This window comes from Oreochromis niloticus, linkage group LG22 (genome assembly GCF_001858045.2).
Source record: "Oreochromis niloticus isolate F11D_XX linkage group LG22, O_niloticus_UMD_NMBU, whole genome shotgun sequence".
In the NCBI taxonomy this organism is placed as follows: Eukaryota; Metazoa; Chordata; class Actinopteri; order Cichliformes; family Cichlidae; genus Oreochromis; species Oreochromis niloticus.
Genome location: NC_031985.2, coordinates 25,790,822 through 25,814,315, shown reverse-complemented (window position 1 = coordinate 25,814,315; position 23,494 = coordinate 25,790,822). Strand labels below are relative to the sequence as shown.

Sequence of the window (23,494 nt, the reverse complement as noted above, 5' to 3'; positions counted from 1 at the left end):
AAGGGGAGGACAAAGATGACATTTTGCTTTAAAGATCAAAATTTTCCAAATAAAATGTAATTTTTTACCCCATGACTAAACAGATACCCACATATGAAAGAGTATGTAGAATGTGTAGGTAGGCTAAGTGTGGCACTCAAGTATCAAAGCTATTCTAAGAACAAGTCTCACCTCAGCACCTGTGTTTGTAACACCTCCGGGCACTTGTCATTTCATGTAAAAACATTAAAATACATGTACAGAATCACCAATCAGATCAGAGAAAAGGCTTGGAAAAAACAAAAACAAAACAAAGCTTTTAAAAAGCTTTCCGCAGCCCTGGGAGAACTTCCACCACCTCTACTGTTACAGAATTGTTCCATAGATTTCAATTCAGGATCCTTGGAGTGTGATGTGTCTCATGTATGCCTGTGGAAGTACTGACTCATCCTGGATGGCACTGTCTGACATTACATTTCAAACCCACTGACTGTTATGTGATGATTTTAAATGCACACCATCTTCATACCAGAACTTTTAACAATGACTGGCACAGGAAGTAGGAAGTCTTGGTTTAGATATCCCGTGATATCCTGCTGTATCCAAGTGTGTCATACTTTAGCATAACGAAGCAGGCATTTCACAAAGCACGGGTAAGGAATCAAGTATGGGTAAAGAGGGATTGGGGGTTTGTGTTGGCTTGTCGGGACTGCAGCTGGACCCTTCCCCCGATATCAGCCAGATACACAGGAAGACCAGAAACACTGGCCACTGCCCCCAGAGGGAGAAGGGTCAGGCTGCAGCCTTGCAAACCCAACAAGACAACCGCACAATCCAACAGGATGTACAACCCCCCCTGAACTTTATTCTAAGCCATCAAACATAAGGCCTGGGGGCCAGAGTCTGTGCAGCTAAGTCTCTAATTCAGCCACTGAATTGTTTTGAAAAAGTGTGGAATTTTTCACTTTTTCCTCATACCTTTTCCAGCTTTCCCTACTTCTAAAGAACAAAGTAACTTACTAATAAAGAAATTAAGATTTTTTTTTTTCTTTTAAATGCATACTATATAAAGATATCTCAGGGATTGTGTAGGTGAAGTGTCTTTACACCGACTTCCCATTTAAGCTCAAAGTATGCTGCATGTGGCCCAAGAGATGAAATTAGACTTCACTGCTCCAAACAAAGGAAACCATGCATTCCCATGGTTTCCTTTTAGATGGATCTCTTGTAAGCTCCTCTGGTTAAAGTGAACTTTTAGGACAGTGGCATTTAGGCAGGGACTTCTTATCTGCCCTAAGCACCATATGAAACACCCATTTCACTACACAACACGCCCGTGCCCACTCAGATTGTGACAACTGCAAACCTTGGGGGGGAAAAAGGAGACAAGTTTGCTTTTTATTTGAATTTATTTATCTTTAAAGAACCAATATGAATTGGGGATGTTTTCAAAATGGGTACAATGATAAAAAACTGACCACTTTCATCCTTCTCCAGCTTGACTTTCAGATTGAATCTTAGGCTCTGTGTAAGAGTTTAAATATGCATATCTGGAAAAAGTCCTATTGTAGCCCCAGAAGGGAGAGAGAATGAAATTACAAGTACCTGTTGTAGTTACATTTTTGTTTTTTGTTGTTGTATTTTTTTTGTTTTTTTTGTTTTTTTAAACGGCCTGGATGATAATCTGAAGTTTGTGTGTATGTGTGCGTAGGACACTCAGCAGGGTTTGGCGGACATATCTGAGGTGGACTGATTATTGCACTCCAACAAGATTTAAAGAAAAAAAAAAAAAGACAAAAAAAGAAGAAAAAAAAAAGAAGAAAAAAAGGAAAAGACATGGCTCTCAAACAGATAAAACTAAAACTATTGGATGACAAAGTGTCCTTGCCCCTGCCAAACTCTTAACTGCCACACATATATCTTGTGAATAAATATTACAGACATATTCAAACTCAGTGACCCCCTAAACTGAAAGTGACATTAAGCAAGTGAAGGGTAAGAAGAAGAAAAAACATTACTGCATTTTTCAGGTGAACCTTTGAGTTTTGTGCAAAAAAGACAGTCACAATGTGTGTTTAAAAAAAAAAAAAAAAAAAAAAAAAATGTATGTCGTTCTGGCCCAATTATAAAATATCAATAATTAGTGGAAATCAAAATGAGAATATATAATTTCATCACCACGTTTGTGTAAAAATAAACATTCACAAAAAATGGAAACTGTTATCCCATGATTAAAACTGGAACAAAAAACAAAAAAAAAAGTAAAAGTAAAATAAAAACCCCGTAAGAAACAGGATGGACTCAAGTTGAAAAATTCTGGCCCGTGGTTGAACAGTATAAACCGGGTGGCGGGCCTATCTGTGTGCTTTAACCTTCCATTCATTGGTTCGGCTGGTGGATCCCCAGATCTGGATTCATTCATTTGATCACTCGCTTCCTTCTCAATTAACCATGACTCAGTGTTAACAAATCATCACAATAATTACTGATAGCACTCTCCGTGTTTTGTTTTGTTTTTTCTTTTTAAATCTCTCCCGTTATCGGAAGATTCCCCACTAGATGTGCATAAGAAAGACGCACTGACAGGCAGCCTACTGCACGCAGCAGTTGTGGCCGTTGGTATCCTTGAACCGCAGACGCATTTTGGGTCTGTATTTCTCGAGGTAAAGAAGCTGTTTGGAGTTGAAGGCTCCACGTCTCTTCCTGTGAAAACCAGAAAAGAAGGAGAGGCCATTTAAATAACGTGACAACAAAGAACGCAGCACATTAGAACATGACGGTGATTACAGGAGTTATAAAAGATTGACAAGCATTTTCGAGCAAGTCAGAACTAGTACTTCTGAGTTCCTAGAACTCCATCTTCTACTTCGGCCTAAGGGCTAAAAGTGGGAATTTTTCACTGACTCAAGTGTACTGTATTGGTCTAGATGGGATCACATGATGTTTTGGTGCAGCACTGGCAACTGGCATATTTAAAGCAAACACAACACACCTATGTAAACAGCAGACATTAAAAGAAGGACTTTGACATTAGCTGTGTAAATGACAAATAGCCCTTTAAAAAGGATAAAACAAAACATGCTAGCATTTCCCTTCAACTCTTTGGGCCATCCAAACACAAAAAAGTGATTAAGATGAAGCAAGATTACAGGAAATAACCACCAAGTGAATTGGTATAGTTTACTGGATGCTATCTTTGGGCAGAGAGCAGCAAATGCTGGTAATGTGGGTGAAAAGCACATATTAATCAGGCATTTCAGTCCACCTCACTTGCCAGGTTATCTAAATTAAAACAGCATAAAAATAGGTCCCTTTTAACTCTGACTATCATGAGTCCATAGCTCTGTTCACAGCATCCTTTAACTTTTTGTTGACAGCCCAAATGTTGCTATGCTATCAACAAACTCACTAATACAGTGCATTAGCTTTCCAATGATCACATGAATAACCAGGAAAGGAAAAACAAAAAACAAAGTTCTGAAAGCACCTTCCTCCCAAAAGCACCTGTGATATCACCTAGCAGAAAAAAAAAAGTTCCATTACTCTAAATCCCTCCAACTTAAATGCATTTAATCATTTCTTATGTTTTTATAAGGTCTGAGTTTTCAGTAGCAGCACACCTTGTGTCTGATTTACACTGCAAGTTTCTTAAAAAGGCAATAATCTTTGATAGGACTTGGCCTCCTTTTATGGTTCTAGTACAAAAGCAAAGAGTATACTTACTGTCTTATGAACTGCACAGCATCCTCATACTTCATCCCACACTCAATGAGGGCTAAGGCCACCAAGACTGGAGCTCTGTGAGGTGAAGAAATCCAGTGGACCGCCAGTTCAAGCAGACAGAGAGCATCCAAGGAAGAAAGAAGGAGAAGAGAAGATTAAATGCCAAGAGTCACATGGTTCCACAGTAATACGGCGGTGAAGGAATGAGAAAGGGGCGTTTAAACCTGAAAAAGAGGCCTGGGAACTCAACAGGGGTGCACAAGTTCACTGTTGCCCTGCTGGGGCACTGTGCTCACACCCTGAGCCTCAAACACAAAAATAACTGATGAGTTACAGTAAAAGGCTTCTCCTTTCTCACAACAGAAGATAGGGTGAGAAAAGACAAACATAAACACTTTCCAGACCACTCGGCAGGTTAGAGCTCAGTGCTGACAGCAGTTGTTTTAGTGGCTTTTTTCTCACATACAATTCAAGACAGACAAAATGTGAGAATGTTGTGTGGACTCTGTCAAAAAGTGGCACATAACTGTGCCTCCTACACTGAAGGCTTAAGTGTTGTGACTGCAGTAAACAAAGTACAGGGAAGAAGGAGAGGAGACGCAGTCAGAAAATGCCAGTCTAACCAATATTGGAAATTAGAAAGTCTCTGGAATGCCACAGCAATGCAAAACGCTAGAAGCCATTGAGAGCAGATTGGCTAACTGTGCACTTGTGGTCAGGAAAGACATTTTCACACCAACACCCCCCACGTCATGTGCTTCTGCCTTATTTGTTTTCACACTTGGGTTGTTATTCAGCATAACTTGTTTGTAATTCACTGTCACACTGGTTTGTGACTAAGAAGTGTGCATATCTTCGCCTCTGGAACCTCATGACCAGACAGAATGTATTCGAAAGCTAGAAGCTCTCCGCTCTCCCCCCCGGAAGCAGTGCCCGGCTGTTGTAACTAATGATAGTGCTCTGTAAACAGACAATCAGCTGCTTAAATGATCTCTAAAAGGAGGAGAAAAAGGAGACAAGCATTTGAGTTACTAAATGAATCACTAATGAGTATTGAAGATTCAACTCAGGAGGAGGAGGTGAGGGGCAAGACCAGCCAACGCTGTGTGATCAATAGTGAAGAAACAACAAGTGAATGCTTTCTCTGACCACATCTCTCTGGAGCTACTGTTAATACCGCAGCAATGAAATGGTCCCTGGTCACGCTAACCAGATTACTAACAGGGCGGGAAAAAACAAAAGGATGAGACACTGGGTCAAATGGGCTGCGTTACACAAGGGACAGGCTGTGTTGCTGCCTTGGAAATGGCACGTCTAACTTCGAGAACAGATGTCTCAGTTAGCTCTGCCGCCACTTTGATATGGACCCAAATAACCACTTTCTAACACTCCAACTTAAAACACACCACTACATTTCTCATTTATTGCACGCAGGACTGTTATTTGGGCACGTAAGAAAAAAGGGTTTTGGTGAAAAGGAGGCCAACTGTACACCATACATACCGTCCGAGGCCCGCCACACAGTGTACGGCGATGCAGCAGCCGGGTTGCTCTCGAAATTTGGTGTTGAGCAACTTGAGCCAGTTATCCACGATCTGGGTGGGAGGAGGGGCACCATCATCAAAAGGCCAGTCCTAAAGCAGAAAACACACATCATCAAATAACCTAGTTGAAAAGTACAAACATCCAGTAAGAGACTGCCGCAAAAATGTATGTCAACACTTACCAAGACCTGTATCCCCTCTTTCTCTACTGGAGCCTTATCATAGGTGGCATCGCAAACTCTCACCAGAGTGTTCACCTCAAATTTTTTCAGTTCCTGGCAGAAAAAGTGAAAGGGAGCATTTGAGACAGAGCCTTGGCAATCTGATAAACAGTTATAACACAAACAACAGCATACCTCAGTGAACTTGTTAAGTGTGGCATTGGTGGGGTTGTGGGTGATGAGGAACCTCATGCACTCGTAGACAATCTCAACTGCAGCGGGGCGGTTCATGTTGGCGAGACGGCTTTAAAAAACAATTACAATACAAAACTCTTACAAAACAAAAGCGACTTTTGGCTCAGAAGTCAGCAAAAAAAAAAAAAACGAAAAAAAAGAAAAACCCCAAAAACTGCTAGGAAACGTATGTTTTCATGTAGGGTAGAATAAATAAAAATGACAACACGTGGAGGGGGTCGCTCAGGAGGACAACAGGTATTCACTATGGGATGATGTACACAGAAGGATAACAAAAAAGAAAAGGAAAAAAAATAGTCCACAGTACTTTGGGATGTTTAAAAAAAAATTAATACAAAACCCCCCAAAAAATTTATAACAAAAAAAAAAAATAACACACAGAAGAAGATGAGGAGACTATCCAGGAGTCATCCAATCAGTTTACCCCATTCAGGAGAGCTGTTTGTGATTGGCTGTTCAAGAAGAAAGTAGAAAGCAAAGGTTTTCGTATCGGTTGGGACAGGGCAGAGCAATCAGGCCAAGGGCTACGCAATATCCCAGGGGGCCTTTGGGAAAAGTCAGCAGTTCCTAGTGCGCTGGCAGTCAGGGGGGTTTCTGGGTAGCGTAGTCCCTCGGGGGGCGGCCGATTCACTTCTCCACAGAGGTGAGGTGCTGTGCCTGGCAGAACTCTCCGCTCACACACGCCATATAGGTACGGCTCAAGTCAACACAGAAACCCTGTGAAGAGAACACAGAAAGGGAGACTTAAATGTAACGAAATCGCACACAAACAGCACCCATTTATTTAAAACAGATAACCAGTGTCTGCACAAGCAGGAGGCCACCGATTCAGGTCGTTACAGAATATGGTCCTTGTTAAATTTGCACAGCTGCAGCTGATTAACAGTAATAACCACAATACATTTTGCATATCATGATTATATTTGACTATTAATTCGGAGATTAAGTATACCACATATGTTGACTTTTGAGAACTGGGTGGACAACAGTACAGATTAAAGGAGCCTTTAATAGGCCAGATATAAATCTGGAATTTCAGGTTATACAAGATTATTTTTTCCTCCCCATCAAAAAGGCTTTCTATAATAACTAGGGATGTATGACTACATTAAACACGTGATTCAAATTAACAACAATCTAAAAAGGACAAAGTTAAACATCTTCAAACATTGTTAAACGTTTCACGGAAACCACCAAAACTGTTGATCACATTCTTCAGTGGCTCCAACAGCATTTTAAAAGCTGCTGAAATGTGTGGCACTTTGCAGCCTTGCACAATACTGTTCACACGCAAAATGTCAGATTAGTTCACCAAGTGTGGTTAAGCGAACCGTGCTAGCATCAGCAAGCCTGTTTCCTTGCAAGCTAGCTGCCACACACCTCTGCTGAAGTTGGGCTATGCCAGATTAAACTACATACAACAATTTAGATCAAAATAACACGCCAGTGTGATAGTTTGCAGGTCTGTTCTTCCACATTACTCATTTACAACTCTCCATAACACAGTCACAGGTGGCAGGTGACTACCCAGGAGCCCAGACTCATACATGCAAACCATTAGTTAATCCAACAAGTATTTCTGATGCTAACCAACACCACCACCACCATTACTGAAGTGTCTAGCCAACAAGCTTACTTCCCTAATATTAAAGGTATACATTTCAGTCTTGATTAACTGAAACATGATCTGCAGTCTGCTTGTAGTTGTTGTCAGTGTTTTCACTTCTCAAATATCAGCTTCTGGAATATGTAACCAAAATGCAGAGAAAAGTTGCTCCATGCTGTAGAGGTTTACACAGTCACAGAAGCAAAAGATCCTCTTTTTGATTCCGGGGGTAGACAAACCCCTTGGGGCTGCATCTGGAAGGTCACCTGGTGTTAAAAACTAAATCATATGGAGCTACTTGCTTGGGTGACCCCCTGTGAATAACAAAGCAGCTAAAAGTAGCTTTAAAAAAAAATAAAAAAAAATGCAACAACAACAGTGAATACACACTCAAAAATCCCCATCATGACTGTTTCTACCTTCCAGCCAGTTAATCCTGCAGTGAAATGACAGCACCTTTGGATTACATCACTGTCAATTCACCACCTGTCACTGAAATGGAAAACTAATAATATTCACAGCATGGAGTGCAGACACACTTCATAAGGGTGTCTTTCAGAACAGGTAATGTCTGGCCTGTAACTAGCCACGGAGCAGTCAGCTGAACTGTGCCAAGTCCTTGACAGTCTAAACCCAGCCGCCACAAACTGGCTGGAACTGTCTCATAGCAATGTAAGAGAGGTGGGGAGGTAGCGTTTAAAAACAAAACAAAAAAGGCAAGAGCTGACTATCACTACACCTACCACACACCAGTGTGTGTGAGTGGGCGGTAACTAAAGAAAAAAAAGGGCTCGGACTTTAGCACCATGTCACAGGCAGTAGTCACAAGGTGCGGATTAACGGGTGGGCAAAGCTTCAAACAGCCCCAGCATTTCAATCCCACGCTCCCCCTTTTATAAAAAAAGAAAAAAAAGAAAAAAAGAAAGAAATCCTTTTGAATGAAACAAGACTCTGTACTCTCAGCTCCTTTATATTATACACTCAAATATTAAATAAATTGAGTGACAGCTTTTTCCCCCCATCTTTAGCCTGTCTCAAGTCAACCAGCCCGATATGTACTATCAACCACACCGCCACTACACAAGAAGTGTGTCAACCCATGGAACAGCTGCAATGGCACTCAAAGCAGCCTTGACTTTGTTTGCGCCTGTGTGTTGGTGTGTGATGGCCGAGATCATCTGTGATGCCTTTAATTACCACCTCTGAGCCCGACAGAATAGAGTGTGGCATGGCTACAATCTGACAACTGAAGCTTGGACAAAAGGCGGGCAGGCTTCTAAGGTTTGTTTTCATCAGCTCCTAATCCTCCAGAAATGAAAAGGACAGATAAGTGGAGAGACGGGGCAGCTAGCATGTGCGTTTCACCTGAGAAACCTGACTGAAAAGGAGGAGAGCAGACTAAGAGACTGAAAAAAAAAAAATTTAAAAATAAAAAACCACCAAAGAACAAAAGAACCAGACACGCACACAAATACACACCAAGGACACCACAATGACAGCTTATGCTAAAAAGATGAAAAGCAACTGGATTGTGGATAGCTGCCCAGATGGACCAAGTGACTTCATACAGTCTGTGTTCCAAATGCTGCCACAAGAAGGGCTACAGAGGGAGGGAGAGGGGCAGATGGGAAACCCGGTTTTAGAATTAACACAAGTGTATGTGAACTGAAGCACCTCAGGGCCAGGTGCAGAACATGAGGTGTGGCTAAGCAGCAAGTATTACACTAAATGCAGCCTCAGTCAAGCTAAATTCAGGCGCTTTATGTTTTTGTTGCAATCCCTTCTCACTGTACTCACTACCCTAGAGCTGTAATGATTACATAATTCACTTGTTGATTGACAGAAATCTATTATGTTTCTGCTATTCTGTTTGTACGTTTCGAGTCTATTTGGATTCTATTTGTGCTGTACGGTCAAGAGTACACACACAGTCAGCTTTGTTTGTGCAGATAAGACCAGCGCATGTGCTTTTTAAATGAATTATTAAGTCATCATTCATAAGTTCTTCCTCTGTGAATATTTTATTAACAAAGCACTTTGTGATCAATAAACAACAACAATATAATGAGCCGCCTAAGGTGAATTCCAACATCATCGTTATAGGGGATGTCGGCACAGGAACCAACTCCAGGCCTGAGACCACAGAAAGTCTTTGACATAAGGTACATTAAGCAAAAAAGAAAAAGAAGAAAGTGAAAAAGGGAAGGGTCCCGTGCTGAATCTTCTGAACTTTCAACTCAAATCCAACAGCCATACCTGGCTATTTGTCACCTATTCATAAATTGCATTACATAACAGAAGATAAACAGGAAAGTAGGAAAGATGAAGAAATGTTTTGGCCACCAGTTCCGACTAAGCCTCTCAGAGGAAGTAAGCAAACTGTGGTAACACTAGGCCGGCCCAGCTGCTCCCCAGTCTGCCATCACAACATTGTCGGGAATGCATGCAAATTACTGTTGAAATTTGCAAACTGGTTCTGCAGTTATGCACTGCTTAGATCAAGGAAGACAGAAGAAAAAAAATGCACAGAGATACACACCAAATGTGTTTGTACAAGCAAAGTATGTTTAACCACACAGGAAGCGAGCAGCAGTCTACAGAAAAACCTTCAAACTGTAGACCGAAAGCGTGTAAGCGATCTCTCTAGTCGCTTCGACATGAATGGCTGGTATTACTTAATGGAAATGTTGTAAGAAAGCTAGGACAAACTACTAATTAAAAAAAAAAAAAAAAACACAGGCTAAAAATGTTAGCCTGTACTTTGCTAAATACAGGCTAAACATTTTCTGCAGCTGCACTGCCACAAAACAGGGCAGCATTATACACAATTTAACAAAACAGATATATGTAATAAAAATAGAAAAAGTTCTAGAAGGTGAAGACAGCCTGAAATCATCAGAGCTCATGATGCTAAGCTTTTCCTGTCTGGTTAACCCCAATTTTATTTACAAATACCAACTAAACCAGTACCATTTTATTTGTATAAATTGGCAACAAATGAAGCAAATAAAATTTCATTGCCATTTTTAAACCAGACCAAAACACCTACTAAATGTGAGAACCATATTCAAAATTAGTTAGTTAAATTAAATTTTAAAAAGTAAGATTGCAAAAATTACTACATTATTTAAATGTTGGACCATTTTATAAATACTAGAAACAGTATTATAAAGAACTTGGGCTTACAGCTGGCATTTTGCACATGTGTGTCCATGTATAAACATATATTCTAAATTGGGAGAAAGGTCACTGAGTAAAGGCAGAGGCCCACACATTGGCTCAGAGAAAGCTCCCTTGGTGCCCTGTTCAACATCACGTGTTCACTGTTGGAACAGGGTTGTTGGAGCAAGAAACAGGGGAAAGGGACTGAGGCTGGATGGGAAGAACTTCTCAAATCGGTTGGTCCTCACCAGAACCCTCTTAAGAGTAACTAAGGCAAAGCAATGGCAGACAGTGAGTAAGACTGTGAGGATGAGAGAGTGAGGAGTTCAAGTATTAGCTGATAAGGACTGCAGTATCTCAGAACAGAAAAGGACACGCAAACCTAAACAGGTGATAAAAAAAATGGCAAAAGAATGGGAACCAGGGTGTGGGTATCCTGCAGCTGCTAACTCATCATTTTTTCGCTTGATTCATCAAACTGTCTGGTGAAGTACGAAGTCAAGTCAGACATAAAACAAACTGAATGAATATGGCATTATCCTGTAGTGCAAGATAAGTGGTAACTAAGCTCAGAATATCAACAATAAAACGCTGCAGGTGGCAGCTGTGAAGTTATCACAGCTTAAGTGCATGAAGAGTAAAGTGCTACAGTGGGAGCGCTAATTAAAAGGCTTTTGCCATGTTAAGGATTTTACTGCAACAAGACTCCATAACTGCAAAGCTAAAGCTGTGAGAAGCTCTTGTTGGCACTTGATAGCTATCAGGTGGCCCGTCTCCATGACTCTCCCACCAGGACTACTATATACACACACAGTGTTCACATAGTGTAGATAGCCACAAGCTTAGGGAGTGGGTGAGGCGGGCTGCTCTAAAATTAGAAAGACAAATACATCAACACACAGAAGTGAGACATGGAATACAGAGTGGAACACCAAATGACGAAACAGACTTTGTATAAAAATGTCTGAGTACACCCTCCCCCCATAGTGAAAAATATTAGTTTTACATGCATCCCAGTCTGGTGGTTTGAGGTTAGCTTAGGTTCTGTGTCTTTTACTGACGCTTTGTCTGGAGCCAGACTGGGCATGACCAGACTGAGTACAGTCTGGTCATGCCTTGAAGCAGCTTGAGGCCTAATTTTTGCCATGAGATCCAAGTCGAAAAGCTCAGGAGCACACCTGTCACGTGAGGAGGAAAGGGTGAGAGGGCAGGCTAGAGGAAACCACGTTCACTGACGTGACAGCAACATGCAATGATAGTGAAAAGAGCTCTGACACACTCACCTACGTGCTTGCTGCACCCACCTCATTCTTAGAATGCCTTCACAAACATAAATACAATACTGACACCTTGTATTGACAGCAAAGTACTAAATTCTCCCTTTACCTCTCTAATATGACAGGCACTGATGTGAAACTTGAGAAGATTGAGAAGCATTGACAGCTGCAAACAAACGTAGAGAAACCACAAACCAGGAGGAGCACAACCGGAGCCAAGTATCATTCCTGTGGCCTCCATGAGAGCCAAATAAAAGATAACTAATATACTTGGAAATGTCAAAGAGGACAGAGACAAAGAAATAGTACCAAGAAGAAAGCCAGCAAGATGTCATTTGGAAGAGACATCCTGTAAGGACATAACAAGAGATTAGCAAGATTAGAACAAGAGGGGAAAAGAGCAAAAAGAGTAGAGAACAGAAACAAAAAGTCAATGGGTAAAAACTAGCCGAGTTAAAACAGAGGATCACACCTGCCCAATGGTCCAGCTGGTTCCTAGTAGTGACGTCAATACAAGCGATAGGCTGGGTGGGTGTATGTCACCTCAAACTGGAGGAGCCCTAACAGTGTTCACACCAAAAACCCAAGATGAAGAAGAAAGCGCTACACTCACTACAACACTACTGTTACTGTAAGTCAGTGCTAAGATGAAAAGAAAAAAAAAAAAAAAAAAAAAAAAAAAAAAAAAGAGAGAGAGAGAGAAAGAATGAAGCAGCAAGAACTTAATGTTTTAGTAGGAGAGAAAAAAAAGTTGATACAAACAGCCATACTAGCACACGCACAACAACTTTTAGAACTTAAACAAAATTAAATTAAAAAAAAATACACTTAAGCCAATTACAAATTGCCTGCAGACCTTTGGTTTGCTTGTGGGTGGGTGGGTGTCAAACTCATATGTGAAGCCAGAGTAGGTAATGGTTATCCATAGTGAGCTTTGATGATGTCCATTTTCCAAGATGAAAATGTTTACTGTATGGAACACTTATTTGTTTAACACTGTAACAAAATATGCTCTCCCAATATTATATTATGTTATATATTATATCATAATCATCCCTCCAACGAGTTTGCCTTTGTTTATTTTACATGTCACATGCTGGGTAAAAACCAATCATGAAAAACAAGGGTCTAGCCTTCAGGTGCAGCTGCATGACGACTGTTTTTTCCTGTTATTTTGTTTTTTGTTTTTTTTAAATAACCCTGCCAGCTGGACCGGGAGAGAAAAAAAGAAGTTCTTTTTCCCCATTTACACGAGACAAAAGCTTGTTCATGTTGTTACAATGAAACATTCTACCAGAAAACTTCAGGTCCTTTTCCTCTAGCAGAACAATGTGCTCCACCACACTGCAAAAAGTTCTCAGGTTCCCCCAACCCCTCAGATCCAATTCAACTGAAGGGCCACAGCAGGTGCCAGATAAAGCCCAGTACACAAGAAACCCCAGCACGCAGGACCCAAATGATCTGCTGAAATTGTTCCATATGTCCGTATGTGTTCGAAAAATACTTCATTGGCATCTCTTGATGGTTTAAAGTTATGCAATTAGAAAAAAAAAAAAATTGCTAAATGTCTATCACACTAACTCACTAGATTGAGATTTTGTGCTACAATGTGCTACAAAAAACAAAACAAAAAAACAACTAATAATTCCAAGGACAATGCAACACCCATGTCAGTGAAGGTTATGATGACAGGTCACCAAAGTATTCAACAAACAGTACAAACATTAAAAAGAAATGGGCAGCACAACACGCCCTTGTCATCAGTCATGCTTGAAAACGCAAAGACAAATGCTTGCAAGCAAACATGTGTGCACAAAACTACAACCCCCCCAAACAACAACAAAAAATAAATAAATAAAACACAAACCACCCACAAAACCCTACTCTAGTTCAGCTTCTACCCCCCTTTTTTGCCTCACCATTCCCTTTTTTTCTTTCATAGTGTGACAAACAAACCAAAATCCCCAGACATGCTTGGACAAGACTGTATTAAGGGAGGGCGGCCTGTATGCAAAAACTCCACTGGGAACTGCAATAGTGAATCCAAACTGTTGTTGTGCCTCCCATGAGCTGCACACTCCTGGGGATTTACAAAGAGGAGACTCAGGCTAGAAGTGGGAAGAACTGGTGCGCGCCTATTCAAAACATTTCTGAGAACAGCAGAACATTTCTTCACCTGCTGTGCGGGTTGAGGTTGGAGTATCAAAGCTGGATTATACAGTAATGCGCAAGCCATTTTCCTAGTACTACCAGCACTAAGTGCAGAGCAAAATATTGATAGGACAATACGTTTCATTAGTTGAAAAACACTTAAGGATATTCTGGTGTTAAAGTTCACCAACTTGGTGAAATCAATGGGAAAGTGAATTAGAAATCTACTCAACTGAATTGACAAACTGAAAAGTAATAACACAAACAATATAATGATGTAAATAAAACACTTTGAGTTATTATACGTCATCAGAATTGATAGAACAACAGGACAAAACATTTGATGATTTCAGGCTGAATGAGACATCGCCGGCCCTTGAATATCATAACCTTGTTAAATCCTTATAATCAGCATGTGAATCATAGCCGGTCATGTCTGTGTTTACCTGTGTCAAAGTGGGACTCCACAGACATTGTGACAAAGACCTATGGTGTATCTAGTTTGAAATATAGCAAAGATGGGTATTTTAAAGGGCTATTACTGCAGTCCCCTTTTGGTACTACTACTTAAAAACCCGACTAAACCTCATGGAAAGGCACCTGCTCTCCCTCACTCCATCAAAAAGTAAAAGTGGTAACAGCAAGTGGAAAGGAAAACATTCCTGTTGTTAAAACCTGTGTGTGGACTGCCACGGTTTCATCAGGCTACAAATAGGTTGGGTTAAAGAATGACCCTCTATGAATCTATCAACCAGCAGATACAGACATCCTCAGGACTGCCCAGCAGCTGGACTCCTCAAGCCACAGCAGACCCTCTTTAAAGGGTTTATAGTCAGGGACATGCACCAGATAAGAAGTTGCAACGCGCGTTTGCGTACATAAGATTTTCTGGAGGAGGACAGACATTTGTTTGGAACTCTTAAAGATGTCGAAGAAGCAAGCTCCTTTAAGCAATTACTTTGGTGTTCCCCCACCTCCAAAGAAATGTCAGGAGGAGTCCGAACCGCAAAAGAAACGCGTATTCTCGGAAAAGTGGTTGCAGGAGGTGAGCTGGCTTCAAACAAATGATGACCGCACAGAGATGTGGTGCAGAATATGCCGTGTAAATCCCACTCTAGCGGACAAAAACAGTGCCTTTTATATGTACGCAAACACGCGTTGCAACTTCTTATCTGGTGCGTGTCTTTTATTTTGACAGCGAACGCGCACCTGCGGACCACTTATGTGCACCCCTGTTTATAGACTCACTTAAACATCTCATCTCACCTAAACTTGCTTACATGCTTTTAATTTTCAAACAGTATTGAAAATACATGAACTGCCAAAAGGTCTAGCACCTGCGTAGCAACTAACCCAAAAAGAAGAAATATTTAAAAAAAAAAAATAAAAATATGCAGCTCTCCGGTATAGATGATCATTATATAAAAACTAGTTCTGTGCCCATTCAGGATGCACCCATTCTAACAGTTTCGCCTTTGATATGGCTGCTTTCATCAATCATAATAAAGGGTGTAACAAGACTCCAAAACCATGGTTAGATTCATACTTGAGTTTCTTCCCCCACCCCCTCCTTTTTTAAAATCAGAGGCCACTTGATCGCCATAAATGTTTGAAGCTCAATTATTCTGATACATTTGCACTTCCTTCTTATCTGAGCATGCTTCAAATATTACAGCTTTCGCCCCATTAGCACGTGCTAACCAGGCATTTAAGTTGTATAGCAGTTAATATGGCTCCACACATAACTTGTATAACTTAAGTGTAGGATCGATTGCTTAATTATATTTTTAATTACTCAAAACCCATTTAGACATATAAAAAATATCAGAGCTCTGTCTTAATATTTTAATACTGTAGCTAATCATCATGCAATTGCTAAGGCACTGTTATAATATTAATAGATTCTATTCATCAAAAGCTGCCCATACCGGACCTCAAATTAAAAAGGAATGACTGTGACACTCATTAATTTAATCGCTCTATAGCAATGCTTCTTAACTGTAGAATCAGTAGTTTTATTCAAGCATACATATAAAATGGTTATGACATGGATTCATTTCATCACTGGTCTAATGTGTAGCTAATATAAACCCTGGCAAATACTCTGGGGAGATGAAAATGACTCAGGATTGGGATATTTTCTCATTCACACACAGTCCTTACAGTAAAATAAAAACAGAAAAAAAAAATAAAAATCATACAACATAACTGGGTGACATGATGCAACATTAGCATAATAGCAGTAGTGCAGCAGTACGTTTTTAAATGATTGTGACAAACATCTAGAAAATACATTTTAAAAGAGTGCATTCTGCTTTGTTTGTAAATAATTATCATGCTAAGGTGGTAAACAGGATGGTGTTTTCCTGTTACGGTTGGAGTGTTTAAAAGAGCTATGGTATGTTTCTTATTTAAGCCTTTAGAGAAAGGTGATATACTGGTTAGGCAAGGCCTTTTCCAGTAAGCAATGTTTAAAGACAAATGCATTGTTGGGTCTTAATAATTATAAAAAACAAGGACAGCAACACTGATGTAGGTAAGTCATGGGACTTCACATCATAATCACCTGTCACTACACATTTTCCAAGAACTGCCCATCTAACCTCATTCAAACTGTGGCAGCACTTTTCTATTTATCCCAACAATAACCACTGAAAGTAGACCAGACAGACACTCTGACGCTGTCCAATCATTTTCAGGCTTTAATGTATGCCCCCACTCACTGCGATCGTAGAGCAGTCTTCTTTAGAAACACCTGGTTAGATGTACATACTGTAGAACAGAAGCTGCATTGTTTACTCACAGTACCTAGACATCAGCTAATTCCTCTTTGTAATTAAATCACAAAAATCACTGCTGATAAGCTGTAACAGATTAAACTGGCAAGCGACAAATTTGCTTAACTGGTCAAATGGACTGGTTTCCAAAGCAACTGATCTAATCTTCACAAATACTGACTAAAACATTTTTAATGGCTGGGAGTAACTTCAGCACATTTATTAAGTGTCTCTTGACAAACCATGGACCTTGGTAAACCTTGGTACTCTAGTATAGAGTAGCGCTAATACTGCTGACCTTTAAAAAGCGGACAAACATTTTTACTTCTTAAAACTTGCAAATCATACAAAGAATACACGTGATTTTTCAGAACAGTGACAGCAAAAATTTTAAAAAAAAGAGAAAAAAAGAGGATGTCAAATGCAGCTGTTAGGTCTACTTATTTTGCATCTTGATTAGATCTACTTACTGGCAGCCAAGTATGTTATGTTGTTGTGAGCGGGTGTAACTTTTATCAGAGCTTATTATAACTGCTGTGCAATAGTCCTTAGAGCCTGTGGTGTACAAGTCTATATGAATTTTTTCTACATGAGCATTTCCTCATTTATATATATTTGAAAGTATGTGTAGTATAAGAGTTTTAAGATATTTGAATAAAAATATCAGTGTAATTGTCGGTGCTGCTTTTAAATGCCAAGCTTATTTTGCAGACATTGTGATAAATGGGCAGTCTCTTTCCAATCCCTATTCAGAACAGCAGGTTAGCTCTCTGTAGCCCTCAAGCACAAGAAGTAATCTTCCTGCATGGAACTTGTTGTACTGCCTTTTTTTGTCTGTGTAAACTGGGTTTGAGAGAGAGAGAGGTATGGGAACATGTAACCCCCACCCTCCATTTCCATGAACAGACGAACACCCACAACACATGCACTTGCACATGGCAAAGCCCACTTATCACACTGCTTTGCTGCCTCTGAGTGAGCACAGATAAACAGTGTAACGATCAAAGGCTTCTGATAGAGCTTAGAGGGGGAGGGAAAAGACTGATCCATCTCTGGAATACACTGAAAGAGACCAGGGCTCAGTACCTTAGAAATGGGAATGAAAAGGTGGAAAACATTTAAACAAAGGTCTGTTCTGCCCTCGCATAATTGCCCTAGGTGCACTTTTAATCACAGTTTTCACAAAATAGGAAAAAAACAAAACAAACACAGACTGCCCAATTATATGTCAAACAAAAAACACTTTTTTCCTGTGATTTCAATGAGAATCAAAAGTGCAAATACACAAAGGAAACGAATAAAAGAGACAAAAGGTGGTAATATAAAGTGTTTGTGCCAATCACGTGTGTCAACAAAGGCTGGGCAAGTTACCAAATCGTACAAGATTGAGATACAAATGGCAGGAGCACCAAATCTACAACTGAGATTGTGGACCAGCTCACCAACTGAAAAATCCATATTTTGAGATGAAAAATAGCAAATAACAACAATGAGGTACAGCAGAAATTTCTACTTACAAAATCTCCAATGCTGGATGTAGCAGGCAAATTTTAATGACGTGCATACAGAGATGAACTAGCAAAAAACGTTACTGGGGAGCTCCAGTTAGAGACCAGAAAACTTTAAACCGTTTGTACCCGAATCCGTTACACATTTTCCCAAAGTTTTAAATGATCACTAGAAGACTGTTAAAACTCATCCATTCAGAACAACTCAGATGCTGATTACAAAGTTCAGCATTCATCAGGCTGACGTCACCATCTGCACTTTGACTCCCGCATTTTAAAGTTATACTGTGGAGTCTTGGTTTCAGAAAACTTGTGGAGCAATAACCAATTGCGAATACAAAAATAACATTTGTTTACAAGAAAACTCTAAACCTTCAGTACCTTTACGATTCTATTTACATAGTATATAATAATGTTTATCGTAGTTGCCATTACCAAATATGACTGCAGTCTCCAAAGACGAGGCACTAGTTTTCTGGCTTGATCTGGAATATGGGTCGCCAGACTATATTGAGCCATCTGAGCGCCTTTGATAAGTTATAATCTCATCTCACAATCCTAAATCTGCTCCAGGATGACATTTCTCAACACAGACAGAACACAAAGCAGCAATGAGACACCTTGACCTGCAAGCTAACATGTGAAATACGCACTGAAAGTCAGCATTAAAGACGCATTTTAACAAGAAATCTAAAGTGCTGTAGCCAAAGAGTCAACTAAGAGTCAACTATTCATGGAATAATTTTTTAAGAATTTGTTCGGTTTTCAATTCTGGAATTTAATCCCGCCCCCCGCCCGCCTCCCTTTTTTTAAAATATAGAAACTTAACCTCGTATTCCTTGAATTTAGAATCATGACGCAGTAAACTGTCTCATTTACCTCACTGTTCCTAATTGATTTGGCAAATTTTTTTTTGCTGTCTATCAGAAGCATAATGTTGACTCATCTTCTCTGAGGGATCACCCGAGTGTGCCCCCCCCCCAAAAAAACAAAACCATTTCTATAGTGACTTTTTTTTATGATTAAACACATGTACCCCTTCTTGCTGGACAAAGTTTTGAACATTTGCTGTGGTCACATCTTCTGCATACTGGCTACACAGCTAGTATGCAGAACATGTAGCTATTGATAAGTATAAGCCGCCACTGGCCTTGCTAATTGTTGGTCCACAAATAGTGAGGCTATTTTGTGCTGACCATTTCGAAATCTACAAATATATATACACGTTTTACTTCCTTTTCTGGAAACGGGGAAGGCCTTAAATATTCACAATAATGCATTTCTTATTAATTTTATTGCTTAATGTGACAGTAACCAAAGACCGATTAAAAACATTTGCTAGAATAACCAACAGTAAGTATAACTCTAAGACTGCCAAGAACAGTGAAAGCTTCTAGTTTCAGTTAATTCATTACACAGAGTTCCAAAATAAGAGCTAAAACAGATACAGAAAAATACAGATAAAAAAAAATTCATTTCCTTTTGATTGTGATGATTTTTTCCCCCTCTAGCATATATGGGTAAACAAATAGCAGACTTTCACAATTGGTGCATCCTTAAGAACAGGCAAGTTAAAATACAAGGTGTTCCTTCAACATTCCAGCTAACAATTACTTCCACTCTAGCAAATAACTGACAGCTGCTCCCTGTAGAAGTTAACTGCCTTGTTGTTTAAAGGCACAATGGTTCTTGTTTACAAGTGTGCCAGGCTTATGGGTTCATTTAGCTATAATTGATATGTGCAAGAGTCAATTCATGACAGATTTGCAATTTAAAAAATAAAAATAGAAAATAACCCAACATTAAGAAAAGTATACTTCCATGACTGTCTAGAAGTCAGTTTCTGTGCCGAGACCAACACTCGGCAACAGACCGAGCCAGTAAAGAGAATGTCTGCTCGCATTTTTGCCGGGAGGTGCTGAGTCCCACCACAACATCAATTCTTCTGACATTTGGAAACCAACTGCCTTCTGACAGCAACATCAGGGGATGCCTGTTGCCATATCAACAATTATCCCTGTGGTAGCAACAAGTGCTCCTGTGGGGAATATGGTGTCTCTTGATAAGAAATCAAAAAGGAGCAATGGTGCTTAGTAAACGCTCACAAAGTAAAGCTAAAGAAGACCTAAGACTGCAGTAATAATGACAATTAATGCTTGTTTATACGCTGTCATCGAGGAACTTTTATTTAAACCTAAAAACCAACGGCCCTTAACATAACTATAATACACCCTATGATCTCAGATTAGCTCATGGTAGCAAATCCATCTTTTTGAGATTATGGCCACAATAAACACATTAGTTTGCGCTCATGTTGCGAGAAGCACTCACAGGGTGGGGGGTGCAAGTAAAAACACACACACACAAAAACACCTAGGCAATGGGCAAACACAGAAGGTTTGTTGTCTAGACCACCAATGCTTCAAAAATAGCACTGTTTCTAAAATCTGAGAAAGCAAGCACCTACACGCAGCTGCTCAAACAACAATAACACATATTACTATTGCATGTTCTGGCAGAGAACTCTGTGTTCCCCTGTTAACTGCAGCTCTGACAGCTGTAGCTAAACAAGGCAGGTGTAAACACAAAAAACAAGGAAGATCCTATTCCTACCTGTTGCTATAGTTTCAGCGGGAACCCCTGCAACAGCAATCTAGGAGAGGTGTCAATCTGTGAAACGCTGCCAGTGCCACTGAGCCTGCGCCTTTGCTTTATCCCAACACTGTGGCAACAACAGTAAACACTGTGCCGATCACTGCATGATTCATTAATCCACACACTTTGCAATAAACGAGCCTCTCACAAAAAGGTGCCCACTAATGCGTAACTACATATGGGCTTCACTTAATAGCTTTGAAAAGAGGTAGCACAAACAGTGGCCAACTAATCTTAGCTTGCCACTTTATACCAATTTCAAAACAACTTCTACTGAAGCCAGGAGCGAGCCCATTGTAAAACCAAAAACCTCTGGAGAGTAGCTAAATTTTAAAATCTGTTAAAGCAGTCAGTATGGAATGGCCTCCTCTGCTCTACCTTTCAACACTCAGTCCCCCCCGTGGCTTGATGGGCTGAAAGCCAGCAGGCTACAACATAGGTGTTCTTCTCCCCCAGTAACACTCCTTTGTAGGCTGATATCAAGTTACTGCACACTGGGTTCACCTTTCACAGTTACGGTAACCAAGGCTGAGAACTTCCCATCTTGTCACAGGGCAGTTTCTTTTTCTATGCTCCTAGTAGGCATAAATTTGCAACCAACCAGCGTATTCAGTCTTTACACAACAAGTTTGATTTGGCTGAGAAAATAGCAAAACTCAAATAAGGATAATTCAAGTTTGGCTTAAAAGTTACAGGTAATAGAGGTTTGCCTTGCAGAGTCAGATCACAAAAATGAGTGTCCACCCCAGCAGTACAGGGCTGACTTTAGCTGAGGGATGTGCTATATAAGCAGATTGAGTGAGAGTTGCTATTTCTAGATTGGCCAGAGCATCATGTGTCAATTAGCTACAAAATAAAGCGGGTCATCTGTTCAAATGACCTACTTCCACAAAGAATAAAATGCCAGTGGAGTCTAAAAACTCCAAAGCACTACAATACTGAAGTTGTGAAAGTCTAGCCTTTTATGAAGCAAGAGTATAGACCTTATTGATTACCTCAATTTGATAGTACGATTACATTACTCACTGCAACTTTCTATTATTTCTGTTGTAGTGTGCCAACATTCCCTTAGCTTGTTTTCCTGAACGCAATCACTCACCTCATCCTCTCAACAGGCAAACCAGGTCACCTTGCAGTGACTCATAAGCGGGAATATATAATTAGCTTACCTGTTACACCAGTTACTGATTGACTCATCCGCCCTGTTGGTAGGATGGCTATTCGCGTGTATTAGCCGCCCACTAGAATTTACTACCAGAGGGGAGCCTCAAATCAGTGGAAGGTCATAAATTGAAAACTGAGAGGCATGGGAATGTGCCGCGGCCTTTAGTGTCACAGCTGCTCTAGGCAACTTCCTCCCGAAGTGCATTTCCTCATTTCACTTCAACCCACATGGCTAAATGGCTGGGCGCTTTCTGTTTTAGGAAACCAGACGAGGCTAAATTATAGACCCACCTAACTCCAGTGTTGGCCATTTTTTTCTCTCCTTTTTTCGTTGAAGCCGAGCAAATTTTCCGACTCCAACCAGACAGCCAGCAATAAAGACAAGGAGCACGACAGTCCAGTCCAAAAGGGAACCGCGCCGACAAACATAAGCAGACATGCCATATCGTTTGTCGGTTTAAAAAAAACAAAACAACAACAACCCGTCAGCCTGGCAATTGGCCTTTAGCATATGGGTCAACTATACTGCAGGTCAAGATTTTGTCACAAAGGGCGGAAGGCAGTTGGCTAGCTTAGTCGCCATCTAGTTACCACGCAGCTTTTCACAACTACAAATAACTTAACGCATCTTATACACGTAACATTAGCACTACTAGCCAGGACAATTGTTAACGTTAACACAAGTATTCATTGCCAATATGATACACGTTGTTCAGAAGAAATTCTACGGTAACCTGTACACCCTTGCACCGTATAGCGCTAAGGTAGCGCTAGCACTTGTGGTATTCCGAACGACGGTCAGTTTAGAAAACACCACGTTATGAATACAACTAAACGTATCCTGTTCTAAAAGAAAAATACAAGCCACGACACAGTCGTGTCAGTAGTCCTAATGCTAGTCAGAGATTTTCTTCTTTTGGTTAATAGCCATAGCCGCGATAGCAAGCTAGCGCAGCTACGTTAGCTAGCGGGATAGCTAACGCACTTTGCTTTTAGCAGCAATCTTTTAGACCAGCAGCACGGCAACACTCAAGACAAAGGTAATTAACTCAAGTGTAGATATCACAGATATCTGAGGCAGTGAGAATGAACATTCATACCTTTAACGGGATTTTCAACACTGATTGTAGCACACGATTAAACCGTCTTAAGCTTTGCTCTGCGAGCTACCATTAACGTGGCTACATACTGGACACTCTTCTCGGACGACCCCTCATGCAACTTACTTTGGCTGCCCGGCAGTGTGGCGATCACCTAACATATGGAACTCAACTTTTAAGTGGGCTCTAACGGATCTATAGCGCTAGAATTACATACAATCGAGGCAGAAAGAAGTTCCCAGAGGTTTGCTTAGATCCGTCATTGAGTACTTACAAAGACCAAGCTGAACATTGAAATCCCGTGACTACCCCGGAGAAAGTGGAGGGAGTGCAGAAAGCGCTGTCAGATCGCCTTTTTGTTCCTCTTTAGTGTGGCAGCCTGAGATCTCGTCGGAGGTCGGGAACTGTTGTCGGGGAGGAGCCTCCTCCTCA

General features: G+C 40.5%; 1 protein-coding gene across 6 annotated transcripts; it reads right to left on the bottom strand.

Moving 5' to 3' along the window:
- Positions 1–1,380: 1,380 nt before the first annotated feature.
- ptp4a2b (protein tyrosine phosphatase 4A2b) lies at positions 1,381–23,494 on the bottom strand. 6 transcript variants are annotated; one of them, XM_003448875.5, is made up of 7 exons: positions 23,337–23,494; positions 6,042–6,379; positions 5,603–5,711; positions 5,429–5,521; positions 5,206–5,336; positions 3,703–3,777; positions 1,381–2,682 (listed from the first exon to the last, which is right to left on the bottom strand). In XM_003448875.5, the coding sequence occupies exons 3-7, from the start codon at positions 5,696–5,698 to the stop codon at positions 2,571–2,573; spliced, it is 507 nt and encodes a 168-aa protein (XP_003448923.1). In that variant the 5' UTR covers positions 5,699–5,711; positions 6,042–6,379; positions 23,337–23,494; the 3' UTR covers positions 1,381–2,570. The 6 variants fall into 6 exon arrangements, with proteins under 6 accessions (XP_003448923.1, XP_005453910.1, XP_005453911.1 ...); XM_005453853.4 differs by having other exon boundaries at positions 6,087–6,379; XM_005453854.4 differs by lacking the exon at positions 23,337–23,494 and adding an exon at positions 23,063–23,193 and having other exon boundaries at positions 6,087–6,379.